Below are 22,164 nucleotides of genomic sequence, written 5' to 3'. Positions count from 1 at the left end.
ATTAACACTTAGGACTTGACTTCTCTGCATATATTGGGAAATCTAAGAAATTGCTTTTAAGGGACTTTTTTTTAAAAATTTTATTTTATTACGTTATGTTAATCACCATACATTACATCATTAGTTTTTGATGTAGTGTTCCATGATTCATTGTTTGCATATAACACCCAGTGCTCCATTCAATACATGCCCTCTTTAATACCCATCACTAGGCCAGCCCATCCCCCCACCCCCCTCCCCTCTAGAACCCTCAGTTTGTTTCTTAGAGTCCATAGTCTCTCGTGGTTCGTTCGTCTCCCCCTCTGATTTCCTCCCCTTCATTTTTCCCTTCCTACTATCTTCTTCTTCTTTTTTTAACATATAATGAATTATTTGTTTCAGAGGTACAGGTCTGTGATTCATCAGTCTTACACAATTCACAGCGCTCACCAGCACATACCCTCCCCAATGTCTATCACCCAGCCACCCCATCCCTCCCACCCCCCACCACTCCAGCAACATATTGTTCATTTATTTTGTGCCAGTATATTCTAAGTACTATGCTTGCTAGTTACTCTGATTACACAGATAAAGAGCTCTTGCTCTAAAAGTAGAATCTTAGGGAAAAGGAACAAGCTCTGTAAGTAGAATCCTAATGAGAATAGTCTGTTAGGCCGCAGAAGGATAGGATTCCAGTGGTAGGGGCCTGTGTCCCTGGAGGAGGGCAGAGTCAAAATTATGAAGGACCTTATAAACTATTTGGATTTGTCTTCAATACATTTGAGAGGCATTTTAGGAGTTTTAAGCAGAGGAACAGTGTGATCTGATGTGCATTTGAGATATATCACTGTGACAGCACCGTGTAGGGGTGGATGGGAAATGAGAGAACCTGCAGTGTTCTCTAGAAATACGGAGGAAGAGTGATGGATTTGAGCTACTTAGCAGATTGATTATGGGAGTGAAGGGTGATAAAGGAAATAGAATAAGGAATGACTTCCAGATTTCTAACTTAGGCAGCTTTAATGAATGGTGGTATTATTAACTAAGTAAATACTGAAGGAAGAGCAAAATAGACTTATTTAACTTGAGGTAGAACATTGCAGTGGAGAGGTCTATCAGATGTTTGCATCTATTTGTCTCATTCTGCAGCAGAACTCATACTATCTGGTATGATGACTAGTTGAGGAATTTTATATGATTGAGATGCTTGGGACTATTATGGAAAATTATTTTTTCTTATTTATTTGTGGTAATAAATTTTCTTAAATACTACAAAGTACTGAGATGATTAAAGTGGAAAGAGATCAGCCATAGCTTAAATCAAGCTTAAGTTTCTTCTCCCAGTCTACAATGCAGTTATAAAATAGGGCATCGTTGTAGGATGAAATTAGTTAGTACATGTAAAACACTTAGGCAGTGCATTACATAGCAAACATTCAATAAGTTTTAGCAATTGGGGCGCCTGGGTGGCTTGGTCAGTTGGGCATCTGACTCTTGATTTCCGCTTTGGTTTTGGTTGTGGTCTCGGGGCCGTGAGATCAAGCCCTGCATCAGCATGGAATCTGCTTGTCCTCCCTCCCCTTGCTTGTGTGCTCTCTCTCTCTCTCTTTTTCTCTCTCTCTAAAATAAATAAATAAAATCTTTAAGAAAAAATAAGCGTTAGCTATTATAATTCACTTTCATTATTATTTCACCACTGGAATTTCTCTCTAAAATCAGTTACTTCTTATTCTCTTCATTTGAAATTCAAAATGTACTCTTTTCTTTTACAGACTAGATGTAGAATTTTAAATAAGATATAGATATAAAAGAATGAGGAACTAATTTTCATTCAGTGAGTAAATTGTGTGTATTTGCATGTGCTAGGCACCATGCTAGATATTGGGGATACGGTGGTGATGAGAAAGTAGCTGTAGCCAATTTCCTTTTCTCATTATTGTCTGTTTTGTTTGACTAGTTGATACAAAATTCTTTCTTTCTTTATTAATTTGTTCAAGTATGTCTTTATCTTTTACATTTATGTAAATATTGAAATACTGTATGACCTGTAATAGGGAAGATTTTCTTGTTCAATTTTTAAAATACAATTTAACTTGGTTAAAATTATTGTAAGGTGTGTCTTTTTACTTACATTTCTTTTAAGTGCATGAGTATAATTTTTTTCAGAGAATCCTTGATACGAACTGCATTCCAGTGTCTTCAGTTGGTCGTGACAGATTTTCTACCAACAATGCCTTGTACGTGCCTGCAGATCGTTGTAGATGTTGCAGGTAGCTTTGGACTTCATAACCAAGAACTTAATATTAGTTTGACTTCAATAGGTTTATTGGTAAGTATTATTGTCTTTCTTGTGATCATATGATTTAGAAATCACTGTTATGCTGTTGAGAGTGAATGCTAGGAGAATAGGCTTTTGGCTTTAGAGGGGTTGTTTAAATGACTTTTAAGTACTAAACTTCTATTTTGCATGAAGGGTTAAATGACATACTTTAAGAATTACTTCATTAATAGCAGAATATTTGGAATAATTTTGATATATTGAGCTGAAATTTAGCTTTAAAAGGTTTGTCATGAGAGGATTTAGTAAACAAGTAGTAGTACATACAAGGGAAGTAATTCAGTTGACGCTAGTGTAAAGATAACGGATTTTTAATATTGTTTCAGTAGCAACATTTCCATATATTACTTATTTAGTAAATAAAGCTCCAGTAAAAGGCTTTACTGTATACACAGGGCTTTGCTATATACACAGTCCTATAGTTTGTCAGCACTGCTTTATTAGCTATTAGAAGGCATATGTTAATGGAAGAGCTTTTACTATGGAAACAGATATACTTGCATTTTAATTCTGTGTGCCTCTTGTTAATTGTTTAATTATTGACGTCTTGATCCTCATTTTAGTCATTTTGAATGTAGAAAGAAGTAAAATCTAAGTTAGGATATTATTAATATTACATAAGTAAACAAATAGAAAGCTGTTCCCGATATGAATGTATTTAAAGGCAATTATTTAGACTCTTAAATGTTTATTATAAGCCAGAAGTTTTTGAAGTCAAACTTAAATATCCCTTACAAGCTGGATAACTATTAAAAATGTAATTATAGGAAAGAAAATAAGCACGTGTATAGAATTGTTCCCAAAGAGTAGTTAATTCAGTGTTGATTAAATTACTGCTAGGTGTCACCTCCTTTATATTTATGTTCATAGGATTCTCTACATTTTTATAATTGGCATAATTCTCATTAATTCATACACCACATACTGTGGTTGAGAATGAAGTCATAAGATATATTTGGATATAGTAATTATTATTATGAAATTATAAAATATCATTAATTGATATTAAGGAATTGTTAATAATTTTTGTGGTGTCATAATGGTATCATGGTTATTTTTTTAAAGCCTTTATCTAGTGGGAATTATAAAATTTAGGCACAAAGTAAATACCACAGAATGTTAACAATTGGCTTTCTGTGTATCAATATATTGATACCATTTTCCCTGTTTTTCTGTATGTTCTTGAAATGTTTCATAATAAAAATGTTTGAAAATATTCATGTTAGCACATGATTGTTTCCCCAAATTCTCCTGAAATCAGATGGAGACATGTGACAGAGATGTTTTCAAATCTGTTCTACTAGAAAAGAAATTACTGAAGTGGCTATTAAAAGTTTTATTCTGAAACGTAAAGCAACCATGTGTTGCGTATTTATGTGTTTAAAATAAAATCTGTGAGTGAAATGGCATTTTTCTACTTTGCTTTTTAGTGGAATATTTCAGATTATTTTTTCCAAAGAGGAGAAACTATTGAAAAAGAATTAAATAAAGAAGAGGCAGCACAGCAAAAGCAGGCAGAAGAGAAAGGAGTTGTTTTAAATCGGCCTTTCCATCCTGCACCACCTTTTGATTGCTTGTGGTTGTGTCTTTATGCAAAATTGGGTGAACTCTGTGTGGACCCCCGTCCTGCTGTGAGGAAGAGTGCAGGACAAACTCTGTTTTCAACAATTGGTGCACATGGAACTTTATTACAGCACTCAACGTGGCACACTGTTATTTGGAAGGTATTGTAGATTAGATTGAGTTACTAGCTTTTGAGACAAATTTCTAAATTTTTCAAATTATCTAGTTCCTATTAATTTTTGAAGAATTTCCATGCATTTGTGCTTTTGACAAAACGGAATGTTAGTTTTGTCATACTTTAAGTTGTACCTCACAGAATAAATTACATATTGAAAGCCTATTCTCTCTTTTTCTGTCTTCATCTCTTATTATCTCTGTCTCTGATTTCTGCCTTTGCCTTTCCCTTTTTTCTTCCTGTTTCCCCAAAACCACGTAATTCAAATGTAACCAACTGAGAATTTTATAAATAAAAGAATATCAACAATAGTGAAATATACTTGCAGGATCGCCAAACAGAAGTAACCTCTAATTGGTAAATTCTGTATATTTGTTCATTAAATATATAGTTTCATTTTTTTCTTTTTTTTCTTTGTTTTTTAATATTTTATTTTTAAGTAATCTCTACACCCAACGTGGGGCTCGAACTCAAAATCCTGAGACCAAAAGTCACTTGCTGTACTGACTGAGCTAGCCAGGCACCCCTTTATTTTTCTTTTTCATCCCGTTTTTAAAAACTTTCTACGGGGTACCTGGGTGGTTCCGTTGGGCATCCAGCTCTTGATTTTGGCTCAGGTCATGATCTCATGGTTGTGAGATCGGGCCCTGCATCGGGGACTCTGTACTCAGCATAGAGTTTGCTTGGGATTCTCTCCCTCCCTCTCCTTCTGCCCCTCCCCCCGCTTATGTGCAGGTGCACTCTCTCTCTCTCAAAACAAATAAATATTTTTTAAAAACTTTAAAAACTTTTTACAAAGCCAACAGCTTATTAGTGAGCATCCCCTCTTTGCTGAAAGCTCTCCTTTTTTGTTCCATCTATTCTATTTTAATAAAAATCTATTTATCATTTCACCACTTCTGTGAATTTCCGAGATTAGTAAGTTTGACAATAGGCTGCATAATAGATTTTAATTGTATTTAACGATTTGTCTTCAATTTAATAAAAATATTCCAAAATGTCTTCTTAAAAAATTAATAATGCATATCCACTAATAAAAATAATTAAAATTCCTTCTCCGTCCTGTGTGTTCTGTTTCAACTCCATCCACTGGCTCCTCCTCTTCAGATCACAAACATGCTTAAGCCTCCCTTACTATTTTAAAAAACAAACTGATATTTTCTCTGATTCCTATTTTCCTTTTAAACAGCTTGTTAATCTTGCTGCCTAATTGTCAGTGATTTTTTTTCTTTCCTCTCCTCCCCTGCATTCTCCTGACCCTTTAATATGATTTCCAGATTATTCTACTTCAGAGTTTCTTAAACCTTAAGGTAACAGAATCACCTAGAGGACTTAGCCACCAGCCCTTGCCTCCCAGAATTTCTGATTTTTCTGGCTTGGGGCTTGAGAATTTGCATGTCTATGAATTTCCTGCGTGATGCTAATGCTGTTGGTTCTGAGACCATATTTTGAGAACCACAGAAATTGTTCATAGGCTACAGGTGGTCTTCTGATTGCCAAGATTTGCACCCTAAATTCAGTTCTTATCTTACTCATTTTTAATTTTTTGTAGCATTTAATGCTGTTGATTATTTTCTCCTTGAAATTTCTCCTCCCTTGGATTCTGTTTCACAGAATGCTTCTGCTTGTCTTTCCAATTTTTAAAAAATTTTTTTCTTCAATTCCCTCCCCTGAATCTACTCTTCAAATGTAAACATTCTTCAAGTCCCAAACACTTGCTGCTTGATTTTTTCTTCCTTCTTCTTTTTAATGTAGTCTCCACGCCCACTGTGGGGCTTGAACTCATGATCCTGAGTTCAAGAGTCATGTGCTCTAGCGACTGAACCAGCCAGGCGTCCCGTTGCTTGATTTTTTTCAAGCACCTTCATCTAGTCCTGAGCTTTCAGTTATAACCCCTCCACAGATGTCTTCCATAATTACATTTTTTGCCTGGACTTCTTAGCTTCATTCCCTTCTTGTATATTACCCCATAGATGCTCTATTGATACCCCAACTCAACAAGTCCTAGAAATATTCTATACAATTTAAAAGTTTTTCATATTCCGGAACGCCTGGGTGGCTCAGTGGGTTAAGCATCTACCTTCGGCTCAGGTCACGATCCCAGAGTCCTGGGATCAAGTCCTGCATTGGGCTCCTGGCTTGGCGGGAAGCCTGCTTCTCCCTCTGCCTGCCGCTCCCCCTGCTTCTGTGCTCGCTCGCTCTCTGCCAAATAAATAAAATCTTAAAAATTTTTTTTTCATATTCTATGACTTTAAGGATAATATCTCTACTGTTAAATTTTTTCTGATATATGGGATTGATCTGTCAGGTATAATTTCTTGTGACAGTTTCTAACTGCTGTGCTGTTACTTAAGCTATGTTATTTTTATGTGCGTTTTTATAAATATTCAGGTTCTCTTTCATCTACTGGACCGAGTTCGGGAGTCTTCTACCACTGCAGACAAAGAAAAGATTGAGTCTGGAGGTGGCAATATTCTCATTCATCATTCAAGGGACACAGCAGAGAAGCAGTGGGCAGAGACCTGGGTTTTAACATTGGCCGGAGTAGCAAGAATCTTTAACACTAGAAGATATTTACTGCAACCTTTAGGTATATATACATTCCCCCCCCCAGTTACATAAGTAATTCATGTTAAAGGAAATTTGGAAAATACAAAAGATCTTTAAAAACTTTATGTACAGTGCTACTTTCCAAGAATAATCAGTCTTAACTGCCAGTCTTTGTTGATGTGTGGTGTGTGCATGAGCATACACATTTTCATTCATTTCATTGAGAAAATACGTAATGTACCTCATATGGGCTAGCCTCTAGGGGATACAGTGGTGAGTAAAACACACAGCATCCTTGTTATCATGGGCCTGAGGGAATAACTATAATTACATAAATGCAAAATTACTACAGTGATAAATGGTACAAAGGAGTGGTGCTTTGTAAGCTTATAATACGTAATTGACCCAGCCTATGAGATCCAGGTAGGCTTCTCTAAGAAAGCAGTATTTTTGCTGAGATCTGAAGGGTGAGTAGTAGTTCATCAGGCAACGGTAAGCAAAATGTGAGGAGGTTTACAGGCAGAGAGAAGTGTACATGTCAATAGTACTGAGATTAAGAAACCCAGTGTAGATTGTACCTTCAGTTCTGATGGTAGTGATGGTGGTGGTAGAGAAAAATGAACCGAACAGAAATACTTTTTTACATAATTATGAGTATGTCGTATATATTCTTGCATTTTTACAAGTTACTATTTTACATTTGGCTTTTTTGTCCCTGTTTATGTTAAAGCATAAGCATATTTATCCTTTCCATCAGCATTTTTGTGTAGTGTTCTTCATGCATTTTTCCTTTTTTTCCCCAAGAATAATCTGTAGTGTCTGATCCATTTTGCACTCCTAGAGCTTAATATATGATATATATGTAAAAATCCTAGTTTTTAATTTTCACGTAAAATTTACATAAAATGAAATGTACCAGTCTTAACTGTACATTTGCTGAGTTTTGACAAAATAAGCATCATTTTTAATACTTCCATGATAGTTACCTTATTTGAAAAGCTAAAACCTAATAAAGATCTAGTTTTTTAAAAATGAAGACACAAGGTGGTTTGTGTAGCTTTGATAATTTTTTTATAATTCGAAGATTAGAAAATGTTTATTATCTTAGAATAATGTTCATATTTTTAACATGACCATGTACAGTATATAATTATACCTGGTCTTTTAGAAAGAGAACTTTTTTCTAGACATAGAGCTACATTAATAGAGGAATTGCAGGGTTTTTCCTCCTATGGTATGAAATATTCTGAGATTAAGTCACCATTCTGGTTGGTAAATGTATGTTTCATCTGACTTTTGAACTAGGATGGCAACAGACAGAAGTGTTTTGTTTAGTTGTTTTGATAGTTTTTAAATGTAATATGTCAAAACTCTTTGAACAGTTTACTAAAAAAAAAAAAATCTGTGTTTTCAATTGTATGTAAATTATACCTCACTTTTTAATAAAAGAAAGAGTGGAGAGGAAGAGGCATGTAACTGGCCAGGTATTATTTTTTTGTCCTATATAGGCAGAGTAGTACTTATTGTTTCATACCAGGACTACTTCCAGTTTTCCTACTAACTGAATGCTTCCTTAGGCATATGGGTTTATCTCTTTTTAAAAATTTAGTCATTTATAGCCTTTGGGAAGTGACTTTAAACCTTATTATGTAAGTATTTTATAGCCTACATATGTCATCCTGCTTTGGAAAATATCAATTCTTCTGATTTTGGTGTTATTTAAATGCAAGTATGTGGGGTGCCTGGGTGGCTCAGTCAGTTAAGCATCTGCCTTCAGTTCAGGTCATGATCCTGGGGTCCTGGGATTGAGCCCTTCGTTGGGCACCCTGCTCAGTGGGGAGTCTGCTTCTCCCTCTCCCTCTAACCCTCCTCCCTGCTCATGCTCTTGCTTGCTCTCCCTCTCTCTCTCTTAAATGAATAAATTAAAAAACCTTAGAAGAAAAAAGTAAGTGCAAGTATGTGGGTAATAATCCATGGTATTAAAGCCATTAGGCTAGATTGCTGGAGGAACAAGGTCATTTTTGCTGGGCTTCATAGAAACAAACTACATGTTGCTATAAAGAGCTTCAATATAAATGTGCTTAATTGGTCATAGGAGTAGAACAAGAGATTGGATTGACCAGTGGAAACTAACAACTACCATTCAGCCCGTGCTCTGCTGATGGTGGATCAGCAGACTCAGTTTCACATGAGAGGAAGAAATTTAGACTCATTCTAAAAAGGCAGTCTGTTCTTTATGGTACATTTTCTCCTGGTGACTCCTTGTAATTGGGAAAAAAATGTTTTAAGAAAATTCTGCAACAAAAAAAAAAAAAAAAGAAAATTCTGCCACTATAAGTTATGTAAATATGAAAACCAAAGTGTAAAGTTAAGATTTTATGAGCATAGCATAGTTTACTTTAAACATTTAGACCTATAAAAAACACGTATTATTCAGTTATAATTTGTTAACTTTTCCAATACTTTTAAGAATGAGAACATCTTATTTTTAATCATTAATAAAGATGGATGGATAGATCAAAGTTGTAAAAAGCTTTTGTTTTTACCCTCTTAAGTTTTTATTCCGTTCTCCTTAGGCAGAAATACCAGGAAATAGTGTAAACATGTGTACATACATTTATAGAGTTCTGTTTTTAAGACCAAAACATTGATATATTCATTATCCTCTTCTTGGTGCCCTTTATTCCTGTATTTGAAAAAAAATTTTTACTGGAGTTTTGGGTTTCATTGATTTTAACTCACATTGTTTGTACCTTAACACCTAAGCATATTTTCCTAGTTATATAGGAATTTAAGTAGAAAAATAAAGCAAACATTCCAAAGTGCGCAGTAGTAAGAGAAATCTTGACTACTTTGATAGATTTTGTTTTTCTCTTCCTAATATAGGAGATTTTTCAAGAGCATGGGATGTTCTTCTTGACCATATACAGTCAGCAGCACTCAGCAAAAACAACGAAGTATCTCTGGCTGCACTGAAAAGCTTCCAGGAAATTTTACAGATTGTGTCCCCCATCAGAGACTCAGATAAGCCCGAGACACCACCTGTAGTTAATGTACCTGTGCCTGTCCTTATAGGGTCCATATCAGGCCCTGGCCTGAGCAGGCCATTTGTAAGAACAGATTCCGTTGGAGAGAGACTTGGAAGATATAGTAGCTCTGAGCCACCCATAGTTACCGATGAACTTGAAGATTTGAATCTCTGGTGGGCTGCATGGAATACCTGGTATAGAATCGGATCGGAAAGCACTAAGCCTCCTGTTACTTTTGACAAACTGACTTTCATTCCCAGCCAGCCTTTCCTTACAGCTTTAATTCAGATATTTCCAGCTCTCTACCAACACATAAAAACTGGTTTCAACATGGATGACTTGCAAAAGCTGGGAGTCATATTGCACAGTGCTGTGTCAGTCCCAATAAGTTCAGATGCATCCCCTTTCATTCTTCCATCTTATACTGAAGCAGTTTTGACAAGTTTACAGGAAGCTGTGCTTACAGCTTTAGACGTTCTCCAAAAGGTAATAGAATTTTAGTGGCTCTCTAAGCAATAATGCATGTGGTTCGCTGGAAGTTTTTTAGTTTGCTGTATATTTTTTGAGATAAATTCGGGATCATCAGGATTGTTGAATATGTATACTTTGTGTAAATTCAGTATTGTAAACATCCAGTTATTTAAAAAACATACGGTTTTCTGATGTATTTGAAAAGGTGATTCAGGTTTGTTTTGAGAGTCTTTCAGAAACTGTCTGTATCCTCTTGTTTCCTTTCACCAGCATTTTTGGTTTGCTCATGCAGCTCTTTACAAGAGATATACTTTTCTGAATAACAACTTTAGTAAAGTACTTCTATAATTAGAAAATTATAAGCTATGGGATCATATATATACGTATATATTCATAGTACTTAAATTTAGCTCTGGAATTGTTAGAAGCCTAAATTTTAAAAAAAGAAGTAAGAATAAATTTATAAAGTATTTTCCTCACAGAAATTTTAAAAAGAGATATATCTTTTTTTAAATTTTATTTTATTACGTTATGTTAATCACCATACATTACATCATTAGTTTTTGATGTAGTGTTCCATGATTCATTGTTTGCATATAACACCCAGTGCTCCATTCAATACGAGCCCTCTTTAATACCCATCACCAGGCTAACCCATCCCCCCACCCCCCTCCCCTCTAGAACCCTCAGTTTGTTTCTCAGAGTCTGTAGTCTCTCATGGTTCGTCTCCCCCTCCAATTCTCCCCTGCTTCGTTTTTCCCTTCCTTCTATCTTCTTTTTTTTTTAACATATAATGTATTATTTGTTTCAGGGGTACAGGTCTGTGATTCATCAGTCTTACACAATTCACAGCGCTCACCATAGCACATACCCTCCCCAGTGTCTATCACCCAGCCACCCCATCCCTCCCACCCCCCACCACTCCAGCAACCCTGTTTGTTTCCTGAGATTAAGAATTCATCGTATCAGTGAGGTCATATGATACATGTCTTTCTCTGATTGACTTATTTCACTTAGCGTAATACCCTCTAGTTCCATCCACGTGGTGGCAAATGGCAAGATTTCATTATTTTTGATGGTTGTGTAATATTCCTGTGTGCGTGTGTGTGTGTGTGTGTGTACACACACACACACACACATCTTTATCCATTCATCTGTTGATGGACATCTTGGCTCTTTCCATAGTTTGACTATTGTGGACATTGCTGCTATAAACATCGGGGTGCACGTACCCCTTAGGAGCACTACATTTGTATTTTGGGGGTAAATACCCAGTAGTGCAGTTGCTGGGTCATAGGGTAGCTCTATTTTCAACTTTTTGAGGAACCTCCATACTGTTTTCCAGAGTGCCTGCACCAGCCTGCATTCCCACCAACAGTGTAGGAGGGTTCCCCTTTCTCCGAATCCTCACCAACATCTGTCGTTTCCTGACTTGTTAATTTTAGCCATTCTGACTGGTGTGAGGTGGTATCTCATTGAGGTTTTGATTTGGATTTCCCTGATGCCGAGCGATGTTGAGCACTTTTTCATGTGTCTGTTGGCCATTTGGTTGTCTTCTTTGGAAAAATGTCTGTCCATGTCTTCTGCCCATTTCTTGATTGGATTATTTGTTCTTTGGGTGTTGAGTTTGATAAGTAAAAAGAGATATATCTTACCTAGTGTGTTTTGTTACTGTGAAAAAGTTATTAAGGAGGGCACGTGATGTAATGAGCACTGGTTATTATATAAGATTGATAAATCACTGACCTCTACCTCTGAAACCAATAATACATTATATGTTAATTAATTGAATTTAAATAAAAAATTAAAAACCAAACAGCAAAAATAATAAATTAAAACAATTAAAAATAAACAGACCTAAAAATCATTGAGTAAATCCCAGTTAGCAGGCAAGACCAAATCAAAATCAAAGAATTCTTTAAACTATCGAGATAATTGTTAGCACAGTTCACAACAACCATAATGCTAAGCAGAAAAATGCCAACCGAGGAGCCAGCAATTCCAACAAAGTTGCTATGACATTCTAACAAAATTAGAATGGAACTAGATTCTGATTACACATGTGTTAATCAGATTTGTGTACTGCAAATCATGTTTTCTAATTAACTGATTGCATTATATCCAGCTGGAGTGATGAAAACTTTCACAGTAAAAGTCGTGGTTTCTGTTACGCCATAATAACTCTTCATTGGCTCTGGAGGAAGTCCAGCTGAGTAGTAATTCCTTGATCTTTTTAACCCTAGATACATTGTGTAGAGAAACAAATTGTGTAGAAACTTAAAATTTAAGAGAATCTGACATTTAAGAAACTTTATTGTAGGGATATCAGCTTTCAACAATTGAAATCAAAATAGCTATTTTTATTTTCAGTGGAGAAATAAAAGTAGCCTGTCACTACCTATTTTTTACCCCTTGATTGACCATGCACATAGGTTGCTTATGGAGTGGCCTGGAGGAAATTGAAAAGTTGTTCTGTCAGAAAAGCAAAGCAAAGCACAGGCCTTATGGGATGTCCATAATCTAGAACTCTCATTCAGATGTTCGATTCATGTTTTTATAAACCCAAACCTCCAAAATTTTTTTCAAGAAAAAAAAGTACATAATGTTATTTTTAAAAACTCTGCTTTAACAATGACAGAACAAACAGAATCATTTATTCCAACTACCAAGAATTTGTTCTGAGCTTTTACTGGCTTTGAAAACAATATATACATACCTTCAATCTGAAACCTAGGAAGCTTTATTGCTGTTCCTTTATATCAGTTGGTATCATTTTGCGTTACTAATTTTCACTCTAGCTGTTCTTTATTACTTATGTGATTATCTAAATGATATTTCATAGTACTTGAATATGAGTCAAGCATATGGTGTCTTTAATATTTCCTAATAGAAAAAATTAAACACAGTAAAAGTGTTTGTGTATTTTCTCCCACAGGTGTCAGAAAAGTTTTTTACAGCACAATTTACTTACTTTGGGACTTTATCCTTAAATTAATAAGCTATCCAATGAAACATTTTATTGATTAAAGATCATTTCCTACATAAAACCTCATTTTTGATTTCACGTTTACCATTATATAGGTTAGGGCTTCAGGGTCACAGTCTTCTCTTGGTTCTTAAATCACTCGTTCCCACCAAATTGACCTAGTTATATATGCTAATTGATTTTTTTTTTTTTTTTGGCCAAGATATTTTGGCATGTGTTGGACCTGAGAATTTGATTATCTGTTTTCCCTAAGTTCTGAGATCAGGAGACTGCGTCTGTCTTATTTATTGCTAAACTTCCTAAAGTCAGACGGCTGGATATTGTATCTGCCTCCATCATCAAGGCAGCTAGAGTAGTACTCCAGGAAACATCATCACATTGTGTGTGGATGGTGCCCTTGGAGTTGTGCAATGAAGCCCTGCCTGCTAGTCAATGGGGCAAGTTTTGGAATCTCTTTATATATCAGCTTCTTAATCTATTAATCTATAAAATAAAAATAATAGATCTTCACCTATTTTCTTATTAAATGGGGTTTGTAAGGCATTTACTGCCTGGCACAGTTAAACTAAATGTTAGCTGTTACTGTCTTCATCATCAAGTTCCCTGTCAAACGTCTTAGTACATGAGGGGAGAGGGCAAAAAAAGTCTTAATAGATATAGGTACTGAAGGAATTATTGTTGAAGGACTTAAGAGAAATCTTGAACCATGTCAGAGGTTGAATGTCCATTTTCTGTTCTTGTTTTCACATGTAGTTTTCAAACTGGAATAATAGGAAATGTCTAGATAGCTGACTGATTCTTAACTTTTGGAGTAAAATCTGTTATCAGGTTCATACTATAGTTTTTTTCTGATACACAAACTTAAGAATATTGAAGAAAAACCAATAATAACTTTTTCTTAGATGGAGTTTGTTTAAAAAAAAAGTCAGTTCCACATTATGCATTTTAAGATCTCAGAATTGCTTATTAAGTCAACTATAATGCTACAGTATATTTTCTTTTTATAAAGGACCACTGAAAATCAAAGTGTGTAGTCACAGTCATTATTTGGTGCTAAGATATTTCCAGAGAAATGGTAATACTTAGTTTTCTAAGGTAACCACACAGGCTTTTTCTCTTTTTTAGTCATTGAAAAATTAAGAATCCACTTGGTATAATTATTTCTTTTCCACAGTAATTACTGCTTGTTTACTTCTAAGAGTTACGACTCAGCAAGAGGTTAGTAAAGAAGAAAGTGAAATTTACAGAATCAGTCAGTAGAGTGAATTTTTTTAGGCATTCAAGTTCTCTGTTTACTGTTACTGAGAAAAATAACCAAATATTGAGAGATAGTATTAGATATTTTATTCTAATTTTTTACATTGTAATTATAAGATGATCTAACTTAGATATGGCGGCACTTTGCTTATCTATATTTCAAGACTTTTATTTAAAACTTAAGTCATAACTAAATGGTTACATCTTCTCTTAGGGAAAATAAAATTAATATATTATCTGACAGGTTTAAAAAGCCTTGGATTGCAGAAAAACATAAATGTGTGTATCTTTTTAAAGAATATTCCTTAAAATTTTGAAATGCTTTGAATTTTGATTTAGTACTTTGAGGGTACCTCAAGTGCATAATGACCATGCTTTTTGTTTTGTAAAGCACAAATTTATTTTATACATTATGTAAATAATATCATTAAATATTTTTCCCACAGAGAAAAAGAAACACTAAAATATGTGAAAGGACAAGAGGAGAAAACACATTTGTGGCTAGAAAAAATGAAAATATAAGATTTATTTTAAGTACTTTCAACATACCTGAAGGAATTAAAATCTGCAGTGTCAGGATATGCATTTTACTCTTTGTTTTATCAAATTGTTTATAGCAATAGGTTTAGTTTCTATTAATTTTTTAAAATTTTCTTGTTTTAAATCAAGTCTATATATTCAGATACATTAGACATTAAATATACACTGCCCTGTTAAAAAATTAACATATACATTTCTTTTAGAAACAGATTTTCATCCATGGCTTATTTTCCCCAACTATAATACACATGATTATTTGTGAAAGTCAGAAGACTAAGCATAGTGCAGAAATCAGCTGTCATTTCAATGAACTGATACTATCACTTAAATAGAAGTCACTATCAGTCAATATAATCTTGGTCAGTGAAGCGTTCTTGATGGTCTAATGGCTGTAGTCCTGAACCAATGATCCAATCATGGTACCTCAGGACTGCCTGGGGCTCCACTCCAAGTGCTTGCCCTTTTTCCAGTCTGTTAAGTCATAAATCACACTTTCTATTAAAAAACATTTTGTAGCTCATTAACACATTTGGCTTATACTTTATTCAATAATAGTTTAAAATAGCTTGTAATAGTTATGTCCTTCAGGGCTTATAAAAGATTGTATAATACTTACATAAAATAGGACAGTTTTTAAGATTCTTTGGTTAAATGCATATACAGTGAAGAACTTAACTGGAGTTCAGGTTATGCATTCTGCTGTTCATATTTTGCTTTTATAGGCCATCTGCGTGGGGCCAGAAAACATGCAGATAATGTATCCAGCTATATTTGACCAGTTACTGGCATTTGTGGAATTTTCCTGTAAACCTCCACAGTATGGACAGCTAGAAACCAAGCACATTGCAAATGCAAAATATAATCAGGTAATTTCATTTAAATTGTATTTTCTCTGGAAGATTTCATGGCTTATAAACAGTTCCACATAAGATGGAAATTTTTCATTCACAAATAAACTTTCATATGTCTGTTAACAGTTTAAGCTCAAAACACTATTTGGAAAATCTTTTCTGTATTCCTTTTTTTCTTGTTTATGACTTTCCTTTCCCAAGTAGTTCTCCAGAAAGTTTGGCCTTTCATGTTACGTTTTTCTTCAAAGTTCCTTTCTTCACTGCCCCATCCCATTACAAAATGGCTTCTAAATCCCTAAGCCTAATCTTGTCTAAAATAAATGCCTGCAATGCAAAATGAAGACACCTGTGTGTACTAAATAAGTTGTCTATTGCTGGTGTGAAATGTAGTTGGATTTTACCTAAAAGATTTTTATAGCCATCATTGGCAAATTTTGGCTTAGGGGAAAAGTAAATTTCTGAATGCATGCACAGGCTGATTTTGTTCACTCAACATTAAATTAAAATTTTACATGGTCCGAAAAGTAGTTTTAATGTGTATTAACTTTTCTCATTCTATTTGTCTTGCAACACAATGGAATCACAATAGATCCAACTATTTGCACCGGTGAGTTAAATTTCCTAAAATTGTCCTAACCTGTTGGCAACAAGTAAAGTACATCTTTCCCATTTCTTGGTAGAATGCTCTCTTTGCTTTTTCTGATAGTTTTAATTTTTGCCTGGCTGAAAATTGTTCTTTCATGAAGTACGTATCTGTTTGAAAACTTTGCATGTAATATAATCTGACCTAAAACCAAGGACTGAACTTTAAGACAAAGAAGGTTTCCCTTTGAAAACAATATAATTTAATTTAATCTCATTTATTTTTAACTCCATGTGAAAATATTACTTTTTAGGCGGAATGGGTAGCCTTGAATTATGTACCGTTTGCTGAAAGGTCTTTAGAAGTAGTTGTGGATTTATACCAGAAAACAGCCTGTCACAAAGCAGTCGTGAATGAGAAGGTACTCCAGAATATTATTAAGGTATCTTTTTCTTTTTAATTTCTATTCTTTGATGATGACACTATTACTGAAATTACTTTTTAGGTAATAATATATTATATATTGAAATAAATGGAAAATATTTATATTATTATTTATAGGGACTTTTCTCCAACATTCATGGATAGTATTTAGGAAGCCAGTCCCAGTATGAAAAGTTTTTTTTTCAACGAAAAATATTTTAAAGCAAGTATGCATTAGGTTTTTTACAATTCTTAAGTTATGCCACAAGTCAATGAAGGATCCTGTTTCTTAGGACAGTAACTTCTCATACTTCAAGGTTGATGAGCATTCAGGGAGAAATGCACAGCACATCAATTTAACTGATATGTATTTTTTTTTTAAGTCAGTTCCTTAGTGTACGGACAACCATTTTTAAAACTCATCTCTTGTTGATTCTGTCTGATTCCTCCGAAGTGTATTTCTTGTTTTTTCCTGTGTTTTGAAGGGCAAACCTGAACCTTGCCTTCTATTTACTGAACAAATATAGGCCAATATGAACCATCTTTCCTCAAGGAAGATGGCCATTCTCGTTCCAAAGCTCATCCTGCTCTTTGTTTCCCTCCTTTTCTCTTTCCCTCTTTCTTTGTTGGTGATTCTTTCATTTTCCTTTTAGCCTTGTAAACAGTATCTTGGAAAGATGATAAAGCCCTTTATTTAAGAACTTTCTCTCACTTTGCTTCCTACTCAAATGGCCATCCTCTTTCAGCTTTCCTTTTTTTCCAAATTCCTTTACTTTAAACAGCTTGTGTCCTTCACATAGCTGCAGCTCACTCTCAACCCACTGCATGCTGGCTTACTTTCATATTGTGCTTCAGAAATGACTTAAAGTTTAGAAGATCAAATCTTTAAATCCTGTGTCCTTTTCTAATTATCTTCCTATTATATGATATTGCCCTTGCCTTCTTTAAACTCTTTCTTCCCTTGACTTTTGTACTCTTTCTACCCCTCCCATGCACCCCATCACAACTATTCTCTCTCTCATTTATTGAGAATAGTTTTTAAGTACCTCTGTTGCCATGTACTAATTAAATAGTAGGGATTAAAAATGAATAAAATAATTCTTACATTTAATAATTCAATAAAAGGAATATAGAAAGGCAAACAAATAATAATATAGTATGTTAAGTCCTAGGTGAAGACCACAGAGTGGATTCAGATAGACCTGCCTTAGAATAGTGCATTGCTCTTTACTTGCTGCTGTATGATTTTTGGGTAAATGAACCTGTCAGAGTATTTCTCATCTGTAAAAGAAGGTTAATACCAATACCACTTACATGTCTGAACTATTAAGAGACTCATTTGAGATACAGCATTTAATGATACTTGTCACATGTCAGTGCTGAATAAAAAGTTAGTACCTCCTCCCATCCCCCACAGACAGGAAGTAACTAACCTGCCTAGAGGATTTTGGCAAGGGTTAATAGAAGTGACTCTTGAAGGAGTAATAGGTTTGCTAGGTAGAAAGGGAGAGGCATTAAGCAATGTAAAAGATTGTGGTATTTTTTCAAGAAATATTGAGAAATTCCATTTAGGGAGGTGTCAGGGCTAGGAATAAGTCTAAAAAAGTAGCTAGGGTTCTTATAAACCATCATAAGGAATCAGACTTCATTGAGGTTGAACACTAAGGAGTGACATGAATCAGTTTGTCTTTTTAAAAGAATTAAACAATCTCTTTTCTATATCCCCCCTTTCTTGATGCTGCTTACTATATTGTATTGTGGTTTAGTGGACAAGGCTCTTTTTTCTCAAAAATTGTGAGCTTTGTAGCAGCAAGAACAGAATTTCCCAGTTCCCACATACATTTACTCAGCATATACTATGCGCTAGTCTCTGTATTAGTTGCTGAAATATTTTTAAACAAAAAATGTATAAATCACATAGATCTATTGTGCTTAGCATTCCCTTGATTTCAGTAAAATATTAATTGTAGTGGTAAACTATATTTTTCGGTTATCTAACCTTGAGTTATAAAATGTTAATTTAGACTTGCCCTTGTATAATTTAGTATTATTTTCTTTGCAAATGACATACATTCAGGCTCTGACTAGCTTTAATAATGAAGGAGACTTATTGCCATGCTTAGTTTGAAAATTCAGAGATAGAGGGAGGGTTTTAGGTTTGGTTTATTCAGTGGTTCAGCAGTATCAACAAAAATAAAATTTTTTCTCTCTCTCTTCTGCTTTCCAAGGATTGACTGCATCCCAACTATGTTTCTCCTCATAGTTATAGACTAATAAAGGGCTTGATGTCCAGTAGGAGGTGTGTGTATGTGCATGTACTTCTAACACACTATTCTTCTTGGTTCCTAAAATTAACCTTAAGTGGACCAGCTTTAATCCTATGGCCAGTCTTGAACCAGTAATTATGGCCAGGAAAATGGAGTATATTAATTGACTTAATAAGCTAATCATCTCCTTACCCTAATTCCCAACTGAAAGTGGAGTCAGGTTCCCCCAAAGCACATGGGGAGAGGAAAAGGATAGATTTGGCTAGGCTGATTATCTCTTAGTGGAGGCTCAGTTCATGCTAACATGTAATGGTTCACTATGTGAGTAGTCAGTAATAATTGTGTGGAGGATGATGAAATTAAGTTTTATATTCCCTCCGTAACCTTGAAATATGAAAATGTATCTCTTCTACTCTTTATCTTTCTCTAACTGGAATTTTTATATAAAAGCAGGATTTTCACTGTCATGCAAACGATCTATTGATAGTGCTCTGAGACAACTCACTGTGGTAGTTTGGTCAGTCTGGTCTTCTAGTTGCTGGATAGAAGTGTGACCGTAGGAGTTTATTCTGAATCACCAAATTAGTTCTTTAATGGTTTATAGCAACCTACCGCAAAAGTTGACCAGTTAAAAAGTAAGTCTCAACATCGTAGTCACTATACATAGCTCAGATGCTTTACTCCTGTATCCACAAGGGTTAAAGAATAAACTATCGTTTTAATCATCAGTTTTACTGAAATAACTTGGAAATGGAAAAAAAATACATTAAAATGTTGGAGTAGAATATAAAATTCAAAGAATTTTAGAGATAAAATATAAGACTTCAAAGTATTGATGCTTTAGGTTATGTTTACCTAACCAATCATGAAAACAAGGTATTGATCTCTGTTAGATGGGAGAACCCCATCAGTCAAATTATTTTCTGCTAGGAAAACTATGGCAAAATGTTCTAATTCCATAACAGCAATTTGAGAGAAGCTGCAAAATTGTAAGTTTACTACTCCTATCTTAAGTTTTCAGATAACATCCCTATGTTTTATGATGAGAAACTGAAGTTCAGAAAGTTGTTACTTGTTCAAGGTCATTGTTTGTAAAATGGAGACAGAGTATCTTTCTAGGCAGTAGATTTGAGGACTGTGTCTGAAAATTGATCTTTCTAGAAAATAACATCCTTTTTAAAGTGAAAATACCTATGCTATTACTTTTTTCTGCTTTAGTTTTTTTAAGTAATTAAAGTTGTATGTATATATTTTAATTAATACATATCTTAAACTGTCTTTATTTTCACAGACACTTAGGGTTCCTCTCAGTTTGAAATATTCCTGCCCTTCTGAAAGCACATGGAAATTAGCAGTATCTTCTCTCCTCAAAGTTCTTTCTATTGGGCTACCTGTTGCCCGGCAGCATGCTTCTTCTGGAAAATTTGACAGTATGTGGCCAGAACTAGCCAACACTTTTGAAGACTTTCTCTTTACTAAAAGGTCAGCTCAATCAATTTTACAGTTGTAAGATAATCTCTCAAAAATATATAATGCCTGCAATTGATCTAAAAACAGTATTTCTCATTATTCATTAACAGAGTAATTATTAAGATTGCTCCATCGTATACAAAGCACAACTGATTGATTAAACATTTATCCACTAGCTACATTATCTGTGAGCAAATGGAGATTTTTGCTTTTCACAGTGTTTTTGGTTTTAAGACAGGTATCTATAAGACTATATGGATGCATTATAATTAAGGTTTTTTTTTTAAAGATTTTATTTATTTATTTGAAAGAGAGAATGAGAGAGAGAGAGAGAGCACATGAGAGGGGGGAGGGTCAGAGGGAGAAGCAGACTCCCCGCTGAGCAGGGAGCCCGATGCGGGACTCGATCCTGGGACTCCAGGATCATGACCTGAGCCGAAGGCAGTCGCTTAACCAACTGAGCTACCCAGGCACCCCATAATTAAGGTTTTAACTCAATGAAGCTAAGAAGATCTGTTTTTTAAATCTGCTGCCCATTTGACATTGCAAGAAGAAAATAATTTCTGAAAATCAGTATTTTACTGGAATCAGTAAGATTAGTGGTGATAATGATTAGCTCTTTAAGATGTTAGGTTTGGCAAAGAAGAGTGGAATTTTCACTATGTGATATCCACCTGAGGGCTTATGTTTATGGATCTTCTTTTGACCCCTCACTGAGTGAGAGTAGGATAATTGGAACACACACTACATATTTTGAAGGAGGAATCTTCTGTGGGTTAACTTAAATTTTGCTGTGTGAAAGCATATCTGGTATTTCAAAATTGAAAGTAATGACATCCTAATTTCTGTTTCCACAAATGGTCAAATTTTGTTTTACTTTCTTTTGTATTTCTCATCTCTAGAAATCTTACAGATACCAATGCAAGTGTACTCTTTGTATTTGCAGAAAAATTATAGGGACTCAGAGCATATTCAAACAAATTATGTTTTTATATTTAACCCTGAAAATATGAGTTCCTCTGTGGACTCCGTTGCCTGAAATCACTATGTTAATTTGTATGAATCAAATAGGTTTAGAAATTTACACTTTTCTCTTTCTTTCCCAGTTATCTGTATATGCATGTTGCTTTATTAATACAAGCTTTTAGATTAGGTTTTTTTGGCAATGAGTAAAACTTCTTTAAGAATTTCTTTTCCTGGGGCACCTGGGTGGCTCAGTCAGTTAAGCGTCTGCTTTTGGCTTAGGTCATGATCCTGGAGTCCCAGTATCGAGCCCCTCATCGGGCTCCCTGCTCGGCGGGGAGTCTCTTTCTCCCTCTGCCCTTTACCTGCTTGTGTGCTCTGTCTCTCTCTCGCTCTCACTCGCTCTCAAATAAATAAATAAAATCTTAAAAAAAAAGAATTTCTTTTACTGTGGCTGAGTCTTTCCACTATCTTACTTATTCTCAAGTTTCTTGTTGAATATTCTTATTTTATTAAATTCAGTTTAATGAAATAATTTTTGTGTGTTTGTGTGCAGGAGGTAGAAAATGAAATCAAAGTCTTAATGATAGATACTGTACATCTTATGTCATTTTGTATTAATGCAGCTGTACTATAATTTCATTGCAGTCTTTTGCCTGACTATGGCCCTATTTACATTAAAGGTTTGAGTGTATTTGGTATGTTGAAAAATCATATTG

General features: G+C 34.6%; 1 protein-coding gene across 7 annotated transcripts in view; it reads left to right on the top strand.

Moving 5' to 3' along the window:
- The window catches only part of MON2 (MON2 homolog, regulator of endosome-to-Golgi trafficking), a 102,185-nt gene that overhangs the window by 61,874 nt on the left and 18,147 nt on the right, over nucleotides 1-22,164 (top strand). For 5 of the 7 annotated variants that reach the window (XM_032420219.1, XM_032420218.1, XM_032420213.1 and 2 more), the window contains 8 exons: nucleotides 2,146-2,308; nucleotides 3,748-4,041; nucleotides 6,447-6,645; nucleotides 9,492-10,120; nucleotides 15,611-15,754; nucleotides 16,329-16,346; nucleotides 16,636-16,764; nucleotides 20,304-20,494. In XM_032420219.1, coding sequence (XP_032276110.1) covers nucleotides 2,146-2,308; nucleotides 3,748-4,041; nucleotides 6,447-6,645; nucleotides 9,492-10,120; nucleotides 15,611-15,754; nucleotides 16,329-16,346; nucleotides 16,636-16,764; nucleotides 20,304-20,494 — 1,767 coding nt within the window. The remainder of the gene's footprint in view (nucleotides 1-2,145; nucleotides 2,309-3,747; nucleotides 4,042-6,446; nucleotides 6,646-9,491; nucleotides 10,121-15,610; nucleotides 15,755-16,328; nucleotides 16,347-16,635; nucleotides 16,765-20,303; nucleotides 20,495-22,164) is intronic. The other 2 variants (XM_032420216.1, XM_032420217.1) reach the window with 1 other exon arrangement.

Source organism: Phoca vitulina, unplaced genomic scaffold, assembly GCF_004348235.1.
Source record: "Phoca vitulina isolate PV1807 unplaced genomic scaffold, GSC_HSeal_1.0 scaffold23, whole genome shotgun sequence".
Lineage (NCBI taxonomy): Eukaryota > Metazoa > Chordata > Mammalia > Carnivora > Phocidae > Phoca > Phoca vitulina.
This window is presented reverse-complemented; position numbering and strand designations above follow the sequence as displayed.